Raw genomic sequence first — 16644 nt, forward strand, 5'->3', positions numbered from 1 at the left:
GGCACAAATCCTCGGGCCCCTACCACTCATGTGGGAGACTCAAATGAAGTTTCAGGCTCCTGGTATTAGCCCGGTCAAGCCACGGCAGACATCTGGGGTGTGAACATAGGAAATTGCTTCCCTCTCTCTCTCTTTCCTTGTCTCTCCCTCCCTCTCATTCTGCCTTTCAAATAAATAAAGATTTTTTTTAAAAGATATGATAGCTTTCAGATGGGCAGTTGATGCAGTGGTTGAGATGCTGCTGGAGAATGCTGTATCCCATATTGGTGTACCTGGGTTCAAGTGCTGGCCCTGCTTCTACTCTAGCTTCCCATTGGTGCACACCTGGTAGGCAGCAGATGATGGGAAAAATGCTTGGATCTCTTCTTTCCACAAGGGAGAACTGCATTGACTTCTGGGCTCCTGCCTTTGGCCTGGCCGCACCCCAACTGTCATGGATATGAACTGGTGGGCAGAAGATCTCAAATCTCTGGCTCTCTATCTCTTATCACTGTTTTACTCTGAGTCTCTAACTTGGCCTTTCAAATAAATAAAACAGATATTTTTTAAAGGCTCAATTCCATCAGCTTAAGTAGTTGAGAAACACAGAAGTCAGAGCACAGAAAAAAATAAAAATAATAACCTGAGAGCTTTGTTGGCAGGTTTGGAGTCCTCCAAATGGGTTGGAAACTCTGAAACGTAAGTTTGCTTGTTAGTATGATAAGATAATGTTTTCCAATGCATGCTTAACGTTGAAAGGAGATGCTTTGTGATGGATCAAAGGACATTGGGTGGGCAGAAGCGATGCCCATTTGTCCACCCAATGCCCCGGTACCAGACTGCCCTGCGCAGGCCAAATAAGGCCACTTTCACCTGCTGTTCCATACACGTACTCTAGGGGGCGCTTGAGGGAGGCTAGTACTTACTTTTCATTAGCAGAACCTGTTACAATAGGATCGTTATTGGAGGGTGTGAAGTTCAAAATCCTGATAATTACAGGGGAATTTTTTTTTTTCCCCTCAAGGGATCTCTGACTAGCAAGGCTGAAATCAGTGGTACTGTGGGTTGTGATTTCTGGTGAGACTTGCCAACACAATGTTCAGGCATAAAGTCCATCCCAAGTGCTAATCAGATGAGTGGAAACGTGTGCCTGAAAGAGCCTAATCTTCTGCGACAAGAAATTCACTGGGAATCCTTTCCCTCACGACATGACAAACTTTGCCTTTGTTTTAGCTGGAAGGGTGGCTGTGCCCTAAATGACAGCCTGTGGGCCACGTCTGAATAAATGACTGATTAAATGGGTCATTTTCGGGGCTTGGCATTGCCTGTCCCTGCAGGAGCAGCTTGGCACTTGCCCTCGGTGTCTATGCACCCAGGGCAGCAGCCACAGGATCACAGCTGTGATGGTTGAGGCTCAGGAGAGGGGTGTTGGGTGCGCTGCCCATTCACAGTTTGGGATCCATTAAAAGATTATCTCAAGTTTCTAATGAATTTTATTACTAAAATCAATCTATTCAGTGTTGGAAATTTGGAAAGCACAGTAAAGAGTTCAAGAAGACTAAAATAACACCTGCAGCTATGTGGTCCAGAGATAATTACTGTTAATGTTTTCAGGCCTGTCCCCCTGGCTATTTTTCAGCTCTTAACATTGGACCCTCTAAGAATGTATCGTGGCATTCTCCCTTACACTTAACTGCTCTGTAAGCTGGGATTTTAAGACAGGTGCTGAGTGCTCTCTGCTCCTGCTCTGAATGTCTCTTAATGCATTCAGTGTATGATTGCTGGATGTTTAGGTTGATTCCCAAGTCTTTTGTACAAATTCCAAAGCCCTCTCCAGTGTTAAGAGCAAAGAAGTCTTATTTCCATTCCCTTCTTCCCAGAACAAAGATAGAGAGAGTTGATGGCCTGGCAGACAAGGGGGCATGCCTGGGGGCAGAAACACCCTAGGAGAGTGCCTGTGGGAGAGAGTAAGCCAAGGAGCTGCCCGCCCAGCCTTGCGTTTGTGGCTGCGGACTCCAGCCAGGGTTGGATGGAATGGAGCTACTGCATCCTCTGTGTGCCTTGGATATTATTTTGTGATCATGTGGGAGCATCATGGAGACATTTTAAAGGGAGATGTAGTGTGGTCAGATGCATGGGAGGTCAGCCCCTTTGTTACCTGTGGTGAATGGACAGGTAAGGCCAAGACTGAAGGATAAAGTTGATCACATTTTGAGAATTTCATAGTAACAGTTGTGATATATGCATTTGACCCATGATCCTGCTGGGATGGGAGGAAGGAAGAAAAGAAGGGAGGGAAGAAGAGAGGAAAGGGATAAGGGAGGGAGGGAAGGAGGGAGGGAGAGGGGGAGGGAGGAAGTGAGGAATGGAAGAAAAAGAAGGTCTGAGCGCAACAGCCCCAGGTTGTATTCTTACCAGTTGATCAGTTAGTCATCCACCTTCCCCAGATTACAAACCTCTTCAACTGCACAATAAATTTAGGAATAACAATTTACCTTCTCCTTATTTTACAAAGAGATTATAATGGAAACACAGGTGTGGTTGTGTTTAGTCATAGCCAACATTTGCTGGATGCATGTATACTAGATACTGTGCTAAACAATGATTTAGTTCAGTTGATTCCATGAAATGATGAGATGGCTATTCCGTGTTATTCCCATTTTATGGATTTGGAAGTAAAAATTTAGGCTGAATCAGTGGCATGTGGTTATCCCAAAGTTAATGGGCTTGGGATCTGAAATAGGTTGTCTTACTTCAGGGTTGTGTTCTTACTGTGAAATACCTGCTGTGGTCCAAGAAAGATCTGGAGTGATCTCATGGCTGTATGCATTGGGGATTGAAGAAAGGCCTTTTGTGAATTGGATTTTAAAATAGTTTATAGACCAACTTCATCTCATTAAGTTATTATTATAGAAACCTGAATGAAGTACAAGTGTGTAAGACTTTGAAAAAAATGTATGCGTGTGTGTGTGAACTGTCTAGAAATACCACTCCCATATAATGGGTTATGAGAACTGTGAGGAGTTGTGTGGCACAGTGGGTAAGGTACTGCCAGGAACACCTGCATGCCATCTTGGAGTGCCTGGGTGAGTCCCAGCTCCAGCCCCTGACTCCCTAATCTCCTGCCCCAGTGGTGGCTGTGGCGGGGGGATAGCCGTGATGACGCAAGTGATTGAGTTCATGCCGCCCACATGGCAGACCTGGATTACATTCCTTTTTTTATTTTAACATCTATTTATTTTTACTGGAGGGATATATTTACATAGAGAAAGAGAGACAGAGACAAGGCTCTTCCATTTCTGATTCACTCCCCAACTGGCCATAATGGCCGGAGCTGAGCTAATTCAAAGCCAAGAGCCAGGAACTTCTTCCAGGTCTCCCATGTGGGTGGGTGCAGGGTCCCAAACCTTTGGGCCCTCCTCAACCACTTTCCCAGGCCACAAGCAGGGAACTCAATAGAAAGTGGAGAAGTCAAGACATGCGCCAGGTCCCATATGGGATCCTGGTGCTTGCAAGGTGAGGATTTAGCCACTGAGACATCATGCCCAGCCTTGGCTTGCATTCTTGACTCCAGGTTTTAGCCCCTCAGTTACCCATGACCCTGGGGAATTAACCAGTAGGTACAATCTCAATCTCTCTCTCTCTCTCTCCCCACACCCCCGTCCCTCCCTTCCTCCAACCCTTCCTCCTGAATGTTAATGATTATTTTTGCTTGAAATGCTATGCTTCAGATGCATGTAATTCTTTCATGTTTGTATTATCAGCAGCGCAATCCAGCTGATCACATGGGTCAGTTTTCAAATCTATTGTCAAAAGTGAGTCTGCAGGAATTACTGCTCTATGGTCTTAATTGCTTGATGATCAGTGTTGCCAGGTTTAGTACAAGATGTCCACCTAGCCTGGAGTTTTATATAAACAGCAAATGATTTTTGAAATAAGTATGTTTTGCAACATTTTTGGTTTGGCTTGGTTTTGCTAAATGTGGCATGTGACTTAGGATAATTAATCGGCTTCTCTTCCTAGTTTCCTTGAAGAAGTGCTGGAACGTTTATTTCATAGAAACCGCTGACACACCATAGTCCCAGGAGGAGCCAGTTTACTCTCCATCAATCTACTACCCAGAAGCACAAACACAGCTCAATAACCAATATTTATATAGCACTCAGTGGCTGGAATGAGCTCACAGCCATCACCTCTCTGAACCATTAAATAACTCTGGGAACTGAGTAGGGCTCATTATCATCCATTATGGATCAAGTTGTGTGAGTGCCAAGAACCTTTTTCAGCATCGCCCAGCAGTCTTGGTGGCTACACCAGGAACTGGTCCAAGTCCAATTTCCTTTCTCCACCCCTCCCCCTTTTTTCTTGATTATCAACACTCTTGCCTCTTCAGTTGTCCCCTGTGCTGATTTGTTCAGTAAGTAGTAACATGACCAAAGACAAGCATAACCCATTTGTTCCTGTTAGATAAATTGTCTTTTTGCAAGGAGAAGTTATTGGCTCTTCTTTGTAACAGCTCTTTGAAAGCATTTGCCTTACTCAACAGTGGGTAATGACGCCCTCTGACTGTTCTTTGTGATTTGGTCTTCTTGGTTTTTCAAGGAAAATAGCAGTGGTACCATTTACAACATTCACTTAGAAACTTCTAAAATACCCAGAAGTTACTGGAAGAACTCAGCATCTGGAGTTCCTCAACACTGTTGCACATGGTTCTAAGAACATTCAGGGCTCAGAGGCCCTGAATTACAGACATGTTTACCCCATGCCCCCATGAAGATGACATTGTTCCTTACAAGCATTCCTACTGCTTCTCCTGTGTATCACAGTAGTACATTTCGTTCCCTACAGTTTTACAGTTTTACAGTTTTACAGTTTTGCTGCCACAGCTAGGAAGCACCTGCTTGGAGCTCATATGATTAAAATGTCTCTAGGGCACCAGCCAGGTGAGGAGTGGTGGGCAGGACAGGGGGCTGCATAGCAAGACATTCTAGATGTGCAGTTATTGCAATGCCATGAGTTCTTTGATACTTACAAAGCAGGGAACCTGGGAGGGGAAGAAGGAAAGTGAGAGAAAGTTGGGCTGGTTTTGCCAGACAAGGAGGTGTTCCCCATGTCCTGGAGCCTGGTAGGCGGCAGGTACAGAGGGACAGGGCTGTTTGCTTGCCTCTCCTCTGCCCAATGGTCATGCCCTCATGCTGCTTGATGGCTGAGTGACTCTCTCAGTTCCTCCACATTCAAGGAATGGAAGCGTCTCTGACCTTGATGCACTCCTTGATAAGCTGTATTTACCAGCAGCATCCAATATCCCCGGTGCACCCCCTCCTCTGATATATCAGCTGCTCCCACGTCTTTCCCCATGTATTATCTTGTCTGTAACCAGATGTTGCCACCACATGGCCTCTGCTGCAGAAACTAGGTCTTTTCCCAGTGGGGACCCATAAATCCTCATAAATGTGTGGCACCATGCAGATTTGTAAAGAAGCAAGGATACCTCATCCCTCTCCCTATGACATCTGGAGAAGGACAGGTAAAGACCAGGTCCATTCAGAGGCTGCCACTCCAAGCAAGCCATGAGCTGAGCTTGTGTGCGCCACTCCCAGTCTCACAGTTTCTGTCCAGCATGTCCCAGGCTGGCCACATAGCTCCCCCTTGACCGTGTGGACAGTGGGGGCTAATATGTAGGATTGAGTCTCCACTTTTCTCCCTGTCACCTCTAGACAGACAAAAATCATGTAAGGTGCTTAAAGCCTCTTGCATTTTCACCATAATGGTGGCAGGGGATGCTTCCTTTTATATATGATTGATCCAAGGCTGTTAGGGTGCCTGGAAGGGAAAGGGGAGAAGGGGTACCTTCCTGGAGTCGCTAGAAAATGCTACAAGATACAACAACTCCAGGTTGTGGGTGGGCTCGGGACTGGCAAGACTGCTTGCTGGCCTCACTGCCACAAACGCTAACACCTGCTCTGGCTGGGGAGGAGCTCATATCTGGGCTTGATCCAGGGAGCAGAAGTGGGCCAGGCTGACTCGTGCCTGATACAGCCCCTTCCCTGGTACCTTTCTCCACCTTCAGTTGCCAGATGCGTGGAGGCCCCTGGGGCCAGGGTCCTGGTACCCAGCAGACCTCTGGAGACTGTCCTGATGGCTAGCCTAAGCCTGAATTGCCTGGTTGTTTTTACATCTGCTCCTTGCAGTCCTGACTTCTCTCACCTCATTACCGTATATGCATGGTCCTCTGGTGCTTGAGTTGATGGCCCAACGGCTGCTGCCTATCCTGGGGTGGTGCTCACCATCCAGATCACAGGGCCAACTTTACATGGATGTGTTTTCCTTTTTCCTCTGTCATTCTCAGTAATATGGAGGGTTTGGTAACTCTTTGAGGCTTTGTTCCCATTCAGTTTCAAACAGCAACCATGGCCTTTCCCACAGCATCCCTGGGTAGGCTCCTGATGAAAGCAGGACCATTGATTTCTGTGCAAGTACAGCTGCCATGCCCCCATAGAGCGTCCCTGGCAGATGCTGGGGGCTGCTTCTGTGTCTAGGCCTAGTTCCTGGTGGGCTGTGCCTCAGAAGATGCCCACCCCCAGGCTTCGGTTGCTGAGATAACATAAATCTGCGAGGAACAGAGAGAGCCCTTCCAACACTCCCCTCCTCCCTACTGTGTGTTCCACTGGAGCTCTGGGCCACTTCTCCTGAAGGCTCCAGCACATGTCCTGAGAGCCCTTGCCAGGCATCTGTCTTCAAGCACTGGTGTCAGGTTTGGACCTTTTACCCTGCCCACTGCTTAGCATGAGAATGTGGAGAGGAGGGGGCTCCCTACCCCACCGACCTGATCCGAAGGGGCTGGCTGCCTCCACCAACTTGACCCAAGAAGACTAGCTGCCCCATAGACTTGATCTGAAGGGGCTAGCTGCCCTGCCCAACCTAACCTAAGTGGCTTCTAGGTGACTCCCTCCATGCTTGTTGGGGTGTATTTTGGCTCAACAGGAATGCAACATCTCTGTGCATTTTATTGAACTGTGTTTCTTTCCGGTTTTACCTGGCAGACTTATTCCCTTCCATTCCCTTCCATTTCTGTTCCACTCCACTCCACTCCACTCCACATCACTCCTGTCTGCTTTCTTTTATCTAAGACTTCCTACAGCTTTCTGGTGTGCTGGAAGTACAAGCTGGCACTTTATAGGGTTGGTGGTACTGCTGCAGGCTTGTTTTCTGGCACTGTTTGCATGTTAGAATTGCTTTTCCATCAAACCCATAGCAAGGCAGACACAAACAGGCTTGCCCAACTCACCATGTGCTGCTGGCCAGAGGCTGGAGCAGAGAATGTGGCTGTTGGAGGACGAATAGGAAGAGGAGCATCTGGGACTCAAACCAGTGTCCATATGGTATGCCAACATGACAGTCTTGCAGGTAGTGGCTTAACCCACTATGCCATAACACTAGCCCTGAAATATACTTATTTTTAAGACAGATTTACAGGTTCTACATGTAGTGCTTTTGTAAAACCCATAAGACACTATTAAGACAAAGTTCCTATTGATACTGTTCCTAAACTCAACAGAGGTCTGCTCTAAAAAAAATCTCCAGCCTTGGATCTGTCAAGACTTTAGAGCCAAATTCTGAGCCCTTCTTTTCCCAGCTGACTTTGTCTCTTTCCTCCACGGCAGCTCACCCTCACGCAGGTGAGAGGGAGATGTTAACTGTTTTCTATTTGAGCCAAGCTGATGATGAGTAGCACACACAGCAGGGCCACTCCTTGTGCCACCAAGCCATAATCCTATTATGTCCACCCTGAGACAGACGCATGAGCTGCTGCCAGAGGCATAGGTGGATGGAGGTGATTCGATTGACTTTTAAATCCCCAAGGGTCCTGGCTTTCAAATCCCTGTCTCTAAGTCAAGAGGTAGATGTGGCCTCTTGCGAAGGAAGCCTGACCCCTTTGCAGGCCCCGTGTGCAGCCTTGCTTCGGTGTCTCTGTGGGTCCCATCCTTTCTGGGATTCCCCATGAACCATGAGATTGGTGTGTACTTGCATCCTCCAGTGGGGATTCTTAGCAGGAGGCGACCTGGCTGGCATTTTCCAGGTCATGGATGGAGGCTCCGGCTTCATGCAGTCAAGATTAGGAACTGAATCCTCTGCTGACTGCATACGAGAAAGAAATCCTGCTCCTTTGTTCATGTTTAAGCTGCCCTTGTGAAGGTAACATACATGATTTCCTTCCTCCAGTCAGACCCTCAGTGCCTGATGTCTCCTGACACGCTATTAAGGTTGCACAATTTTTAATCCAGTTGACTCTTACAGAATATTTCCAGTTCCGTTGTAACTGCTCAGAACAGTGAAGTGCTAATTGACTGTGTCTCACAGTAATTTGCTAGACCCAAGAAGACAACTTGTTAGCTGGGTTAAGTTCTTCTGCGAGATTCAGTTTTGAGTAACACTTGGCTGGGCTTTTTCACATGCACAAATAAATATCCATAGTCCTTCCTGTCCATGGCTTCCTTCGGTTCTTATGATGTCTTGCTCAACAAGGTACTATCCTGTTTACAGGAAAGACCAAGACTCTGATGTCCCATGGGTGACTTGAGATGGGAACTTGATCCTCAGGCTGTAAAGTTAGCATTCCATTCCATGTGCCGGTTCTCTCTGAATTTAACCACAAGCCACATTTGTGTGAGACAGGTGTTTGGCCTAGCAGTTAACATGCCACTTGAGCTGTCCAGGTCCTACATCAGAGTGTCCAGGTTTGAATCCAACTCTGCTTCCAATTCCAGTTTCCTGTCCATGTGGTTCCTAGGTGGCAGTAGTGATGGCTCAAATACTTGGGCCCCTGGCATCCACCTGCCAGATTAGGATTGAGTCCCTGAACCCTAGCTTTGGCCTGACCCAGTCCTGACCAGTGCAGGCAGTGAGCCAGTGGGTATGAGAGCTCTATCTTTCTGTACAGCTGTGTCTCTCTGTCAATGTCTGCCTCTGAAAAACTATAATAAATCAAGTTTTTTTAAAGATTTATTTATTTATTGGAAAGGCAGATATACAGAGAGGAGGAGAGACAGAGAGGAAGATCTTCCATCCGATGATTCACTCCCCAAGTGAGTGCAACAGCTGATGCTATGCCGATCCGAAGCCAGGAGCCAGGAACTTCTTTCGTGTATCCCACACGGGTGCAGGGTCCCAAAGCTTTGGGCTGTCCTCGATTGCTTTCCCAGGCCACAAGCAGGGAGCTGAATGGGAAGTGGAGCTGCCAGGACTAGAACCGGCGCCCATATGGGATTCCAGCGTGTTCAAGGCAAGGACTTTAGCTGCTAGGCCACGCCACTGGGCCCAAGATGTTTTTTAAAAGGGTACTTCCCTTTAGAAAAAAATTTAATAGTGGAATGTCCTCAGGAAGTCACTACGGTTTAAATGTTTAATGGTTAATAATGTGGAGTGATTTGTTAAACTGTTGGATATTTAGGACAAAATGCATAAAGAGGACTGATCATATAATAAGTGTGGTGCATACTGCAGCACGTAGTTGGAAGTCAGTGCTGCTTCCTTGTGCCCGTGTAGACTGTCTCCATCCTCAGAATTAATAACCAGTTTGGTCTTAAGTTTCAAAAACATATTAGGGCTCCTCATTCTACAGAAGGCAACCAAGTCCCAAGGACTAGCCCATTAACATAAATTAACTCCATTAGTGGCTTCAAGATAACTACATGTACCAAAGACGGTGCCATCATTCAGTCTTATTACAGCAAGCACATCCATAACACTCCCTTTCTGAAAAGCAGATTCCTGGATATTCTTTTCATAATAAACTTTAAAAACAAAAAGTATTACATAAATGGATTTTATGGAGAGAGAGGTGGTCTGCAGAGCAAAGTTAGGAAGCATGGACATAACCCTTTCCCTCTCTTCCTAGTCTGGGTCTCTCTGCGTGCTCCCTGTCTTGTGCCCTCCTGTCCTCAGGGCCAGCTCAGGAAGTGTGGTGTCTGCAGACAGTCTCTAGCAGCTTACATAACCCAAAACAGTGGTGACCACAGCACTGTGGTCCAGTTAGGCTAAGGGAGCCCACAGCATCCCAGGGGATTTAGATCAAGTGCCAAGTTGATGAAGTCAGTTGTCCCTAATGTGCTAAATGACACGTTTTGACATGGGTTGAGGAATTGAAGAGCAGCTTTTCAGATCTACATGAGAGCCAAGTTAGCCAAGTGCACCGTGATGCTAAGGGCCCGTGCCCCTGGGGCTGGAGGAGCAGGGAGCTGTACCCCCTGGATTTCTTCTCCCATGCCCTTTTCTTGTATACCACATTGCTTTCAAAAATCAGTGTAGGGATAATACCACATGTGTCTCCATCCTTCTGCCAGTAACTTTTTATGGGGGAAAGAAATCCTTGAATGTGATCCCTAAACTGATTTCCATGCTTGAAACTTTTTGATTGCCTTGATTTTTTTTTTTTATTATGTCCTTGTCCTTCTTTTTCAACTTGCAGACCCGGCCAGAGAACTGTAGATGACCTGGAGATTATCTATGAAGAACTCCTTCATATTAAAGCCTTATCCCACCTCTCCACCACAGTAAGCCATCTCTGAGCTCGATGTGTTCAGGAGACTTTGAGTTAAGTGACCTGTTAGGACTAGGGGGCCGAGATGAGGAGAGTACCTTGGTGTGTGGGCAGGAATTGCTGGATCTGCCTCTGAATCCCCTCCTCTGTCTCCTGAGAAACCGTGCAGGTATTACCCAATAACAGTCACCAAAAGGGAACCAGGAACCCCATGTTAGCATGTACCCAGCCCTCAAAACAGTCTGATGTGACTGGGACTGGAGCAAGTGCTCATCCTGACAAATCAGAACTTGGGCACCTGCAGGCTCAAAGAGACAGCCAGGTCTTGGGAGCAGCTTCTGCAGCCCTCCTGTGATCCATGTAGCCTGCAGGGAGAAAGAGAGAAATGCAGACAGATTGTGCTGGCCTAAGAGGCCTGCTCCACCTGGGTTTGCTACCTTATTTCCCCAAAAGGAAGCAGAGAGTTCAAGAGCATGTTATTTCCCCTCTGTTAAGGCCACTAGCTCTTCTCACTAGTTAACAAGACAACCAGTCCAGGCACGGAGGCAGTAAATGTTGCTCAGCTTTGATCTGCATGCCATGTTTATAGCCAGCATCTTTGGCTTCCAGTCTGGGGTAGCTATAGCTCCTTGCCTGGGAGTCTAATTGCTTGGCAACACAGTCTCGTAGGTGTTAGCGATTTAAGGGGAAAAAGCAGGTAGTTTCAGTTTTCATAGATTATATACTGAGGAACCCCAAGCTGTACCTGCACAGAGAGACAGAGTTGTCCCTAAAGAATATGAATTTGTTAACCATTTTTGGAATGTTAGCTAGTTGGGAATTCTTTGGGATTTTAGCTATTGGGAATAATTCGGAATTGTCACTGTCTCAGAATATGCATCTGGTCACATATGTAAGCTTTATTATCTAACTTTATGATAGTGACATTTACAACACCTTGCAGGGATGCTGTGGGAGGCAGGAAAGAACTACTAGCAGTAAAAATGCCCTGTGATTTTGCAGATGTCTCTCCTTCTCGGCCCAGGAAAGGCAGGCTGACTAAACGGCTGGTCTGTGTGGAGCCATGCTTTAAACTGTCTGCAAGGGAGTGGTCTGAAAGTTATTCTCATATGGAAGTAGCTTTGGTCCAAGTTTGAAGAACCTAGCAAGAGAGCAGTTCTTTTAGCCTGCTGGTTAAGAGGCTCTTGTCCCATTCCAAAGTGCTGGTTCAAGTTTCCTACTCCAGTTTCTGACCAGTGCACACCCTGTGAGGCAGCCATGATGCTTCAGGTGGTTTGGGTTTCTGGAACCCTTGTGGGGACCTGGATTGAGTTTCCAGTTCCTGGCTTTGGCCCCAGCCCAGACATGGCCTTGTACAGGCATTTGTGGAATGAACCAGCAGATGGCAGCTTTCCTTCTCTGCCTCTCAAATAAATAAATAGAATCTTAAAAAGAACCCAGCAGCACATCTTGTCAAAGTGGCCCTGACAGACAGCAGCAGACAGCAAGGGAGAGATGGCCATGTGGCTAGCAAAGGGACAGCTGGCTCATCCCCAGAGCCTTCAACTGGAATCTTATTGCCTTCTTTTCTCTCCATTCCAGGTGAAACGGGAGCTAGCAGGTGTGCTCATCTTTGAGTCTCACGCCAAAGGAGGGACTGTGTGTAAGTGCAGCCTGCCAGGGAACACTGTGCTGGCAGTCACCCCTGTGAACATGTGCCACCCAAGCCTCATGGTGAATGCTCCACCCCCCCCTTGGCCTGTGAATGGCTCACAGGGTGTCATGGGAGCCCGTTGGTCTCTCTGGACTTGTAATGATTTCCCACATCTGCCAACTTTTGAGCAGAGTGGCAATTTCCCAGTTGCAGCTTGGCAGGCATTTCCAGTCAGAGCCTCACTGGGCCCTGTCCCTGCTGGCTCAGAGAAAGGAACCAAGATGCTGTTCTTCCAGGTGGACCCTGGACAGTGCCTTTCACGGAGACCTTGCTGCTACTGGCAGGTTTGAAAGAACTAAGCTTCTCTCTTGAGATGGCTGGTCAAGACAGTGTATGGGCTATCCTGCCTCTTCTCCCATTTCTGCTGTAGATTCTAAGCCTGAGAGAATGCCTCTGTCCTAACTACATAGATAGTACCACTACTTTGTATCTCTTCAGAATTCAAGGTCTAACTTAGTTCTTGTTAGAAGGAGGAAATTGACATTTGGTGTGAACAGATGTGGGCCACATTATTGAAGGTCCCATTTCCCACTGGTCCTGCAAAAGTTTTCTTATAAAGTCAAGGATCTACAAAGGTAAAGCATCGCCACCTTCTCTAACCTGTCTTAGAGAAGCATCTGACATGCTAAAAGTTCTGCAATCAGCAAAGTTCACTGTTTCTAAGCTGGTACTTCCCAAGCTGAACAAATCTGGGGACACTGCTTTTAAGGAAAAACTTTGAAGAGTCTTGTTGGTTTAGGTTGAGATGTGGTAGTCAAATACGCAAGAAGTGTGAATGCTCAAAGCAAGATGTTCTTAAAATTGTATTTCAAAATGTTTTGCCGTCAGTTCCCAAAGGTGATACTTCTGACATTAGTATCTGTTGTAGTAAAAATGTCCTTTTTCTATGAAGTATTTCAAACAAAGATAGAGAATATTTTTTAAAATCCTATCAACCAGTACCATCATGCCTTATTTTTTTTCTTGTTGTCTAAAGGAGATTATACAGTCCCTTATTCCCACCTGCAACCATTTTTCTTCCCACTGCAAAGGAAATCCTACTCTACAAGTGATTATGGTTCCAACCTGCTTTTTAAAAACAACATATAGGTCTCTCTGTATAAACAATGTATAACGCTGATTTGTATGTTTTCAAACTTCACATTACTGGTCAGATTATTTTTAAAAACTATTTTCTGTCACATCATGCTTTGCTGAATTGTGGGGGAAATGTGCACTGCTTTAAGGAACGGAGTGCTGGTGAATCGATAGCTGGTGAAAACCGGCTTTTAGGGCATGAGAACTGTGCAGTGTTTTTCTTCCTTTATGTTTTATAGGAAAGGAGATACTATTCCACCTGAATAAATTTTTTTATTTCACATATGCATAATTCTGGGGATTTAGAACTGATGATTTGATAAGCTGTAATTTATATTGATGTGCTTCTATTCTTGTCATATGTCTTTTCATCTTTTTGTGTTTAGTGTTTAACCAGGGGGAAGAAGGAACATCCTGGTACATTATTCTCAAAGGATCTGTGAATGTAGTCATTTATGGCAAGGTATATATATGTGTATCTTTTTCTTTTGAAACCCCTCTCAGCTCCCTTTACTAGCATAGCTCTAAGTTTTAGCAATGTTACAATGAAGCTTGCAGCAGTGTTGCGTCTCCATGTGGAAGACAGCATTAGAAAGGACATCCTCCCATCTATAATTATACACTAGCTCAGTTGTCAGACCCAGAGCAATACTGCACTTTCTGGGACTCCTCTCCTTAGCGGTTACTATATAGGAGGGAACTTCAAAAATTTCCTGAAAAAGGGAATGAAAAGCTAAGTTTTGGTTCAGTGCAAAATATTGAGAGTTGCACCTAGTTTTTCATAAGGTGTACTTTTATGAACTTTTAAAAGACTCCTTTTATGCATGGAATTTTGAGAGAATGAACCAAAGCAAGCATTTTTTTCATTCTATCATCCACAAATAATTTTAAAATATCCTTACATATCTATAGTTAAGCCATAGTCCATATTGCTCAGCGATAGAAAAATGAAGCATGGGGCTGTGATTACATGTTTTCCATATGGCACACTGTGCTACTCATGGGTGGCTGCTGTGTTAAGGGAAGGGTGTTGTGGAGGAGCAGGTGACTGTGCTATTCCAGTGACCGTCCTCATCTGAAGGCTTTGCTCTCCCCAGGGAGTGGTGTGCACTCTGCATGAAGGAGATGACTTTGGCAAACTAGCACTGGTGAACGATGCTCCACGAGCTGCCTCCATTGTCTTGCGAGAAGACAACTGCCATTTTCTAAGAGTGGACAAGGAGGATTTCAACCGGATCCTGAGGGTGAGTCCAAGGCTAAGTGTTTTTCTTTTGCCATAAAATGCCCAATTGTGGTGTTACTTGAGCAGTCCCATGCTGAACGAATGCTCTAGGATGAGGGGCCTTTGTAACAACACTGGTATGTTCCATGTGCTGGTGTGAACTGGGTACCAGGACCATCCTCTAAGAAGGCTGCAAGTGTGGGGTGCTGAGCAGGACCCCAGTACTTCTGCACACACCTGCACCATGAGGGCTCGAGGAGGGGAGGATTGTCTTGGCAGATGTGGAAGTCTGAGAAGTTTCTCTCTAACATCTTACATGTCTTTTTTTGTACATTTCCCCACCTTATTCTTCCAACCAGTGACAGCCCCCTGTGCCCCGTGCCTTTCTCTATCCTATACTCTCCCAGTCTCCATCTCCTCTCTTCCTAAACCTGAACCTTTCTCCTTTTATCACACCTTTTTGGTTTATGAGTGACACTAAGTCAGTGGGAATGGACATCAATCACGGTTACTCCAAGCAAGTGTTTTTAATGTTCAGTGCTTTACCTCCCACTGTCTCAAACTAAAGGGGTTTATGACGTCGGCAAGTAGATGAAGAAACACTGGGGTGAAGGAAGGTGCCATCAAATTGCGTTTGAAGTTGACTCTGCAGATGAGCTTACTCTAAGTTTGCTAAGGTGTAGGTGAGATGCAGTGATGTTTGCAAAACACAGTCCCCGGTCCCTTGGGACAGATGACTCTGCTGTGGCTGGTGGAGAACTGATTGTGTGGACTGCTGGGAAGGGTGACGATGTCCCTCACCCCCTCTCGTAATGTCCAGACATCTGTCCCTAGGAAGCCTGAAGCATTTAGCTTGGGTGGCAGTATCTTATGACAAGGTTTATTTTAGGAATGTATTGTCTTAAATACAAAGGAAGTTTTAAAATGTATACCACAGAGTTACATAAACAATACCGCATAGGACTCTATTTGGGTCTTACCTCATTCAAAATGGGGACCAAACATTGAGAACAAGCACATGACATTTTAAAAAATTAATTGCTTTTGAAGCTGAGGGGCCAACTTTATTCTTTAAAGTTGACCTGCATAAAGGTCATACTCGGTCAAAGCATTATTTGAAGGAATCAGCTTAGGACCATTATCACTGATACAACTTTATAAACCTATTCAAATAACTGGCAAGGGGTTTTAAACTTCAATCTGATTTTTTTTAAAGGGACCTTTTGATTAGAGACAAAGATGCCACCCCTAGGGGAATCAAGCACAGAAAGAAACAGGACCTTGGCAAAGCTGGGTGCTTCTCCGCCCCACGGTCTCCCTGCTGGGCTGTCCTCTCTCCCAGTGCTGCCGGGTACGGAGTCACCACTGCTCTCCTCTGTTGTTTCTCTGAATCGAAGTTCTTTAAGCACTTGGCTCCAGCTTCATCTGGTCCTCTCCCTGACCGTTCCAGCCCTTGACTTTGAAAATGACTTAATTTGTAGACGCAACAATTAGCATCACAAGCGCCAAATGAGTTTCTGAAGCATTTGGAATCTTTGTCATTGTCTGGGGAAGCGGCAGCATCTGCATGTGGTGTCATTTGTATTTGCAGGACGTGGAGGCAAACACAGTCAGACTGAAAGAACATGACCAAGATGTCTTGGTGCTGGAGAAGGTCCCAGCGGGGAACAGAGCTTCCAATCAAGGAAACTCACAGCCTCAGCAGAAGTATGTTTGCCTCCAATGCTGTAATTGCCAGACTGTGATTAACCTTTCCACTTGGTATCATCATTTCTACAATAGCGTGTTCTCCCTTTTTTGTGGCAGGCAGCCGTGTGTGTGCTTTTTCCCCTCTATTGACTAATCACACATCTTGTGGAGTATAATGTGTCCATTTCTGGCAGCGTGTGGAGCATGGTGCTGCCTAAGAGTCCTTCTGCAGAGATTATTACACCTCCCCCCCCCCCCCCGCCCCAGTCCTCTCCCCGTACACAGTCTTTGGAACGGAAGGCACGGGAGAGAACAATGGCGGTAGGAAGGGCATCGCCAGGGAGGCATGGGGCTCCCAGGTGAGGGAAAACCCTGGCATTTGCATGTCATAAATAGAATCTCTCATCAAATGTTTTCATCTTGTTGTCAGGAAAAAAAGCTCCT

General features: G+C 46.0%; 1 protein-coding gene across 2 annotated transcripts in view; it reads left to right on the forward strand.

The window, feature by feature from the left end:
• The window catches only part of RAPGEF4 (Rap guanine nucleotide exchange factor 4), a 295713-nt gene that overhangs the window by 221658 nt on the left and 57411 nt on the right, over positions 1-16644 (forward strand). For both annotated transcript variants that reach the window (XM_040971724.1, XM_040971725.1), the window contains 5 exons: positions 10448-10532; positions 12101-12161; positions 13676-13752; positions 14387-14533; positions 16103-16218. In XM_040971724.1, the coding sequence (XP_040827658.1) occupies positions 10448-10532; positions 12101-12161; positions 13676-13752; positions 14387-14533; positions 16103-16218 (486 nt within the window). The remainder of the gene's footprint in view (positions 1-10447; positions 10533-12100; positions 12162-13675; positions 13753-14386; positions 14534-16102; positions 16219-16644) is intronic.

Source organism: Ochotona curzoniae, unplaced genomic scaffold (assembly GCF_017591425.1).
Source record: "Ochotona curzoniae isolate NIBS_2020 unplaced genomic scaffold, NIBS_Ocur_1.0 contig_2210, whole genome shotgun sequence".
NCBI lineage: Eukaryota > Metazoa > Chordata > Mammalia > Lagomorpha > Ochotonidae > Ochotona > Ochotona curzoniae.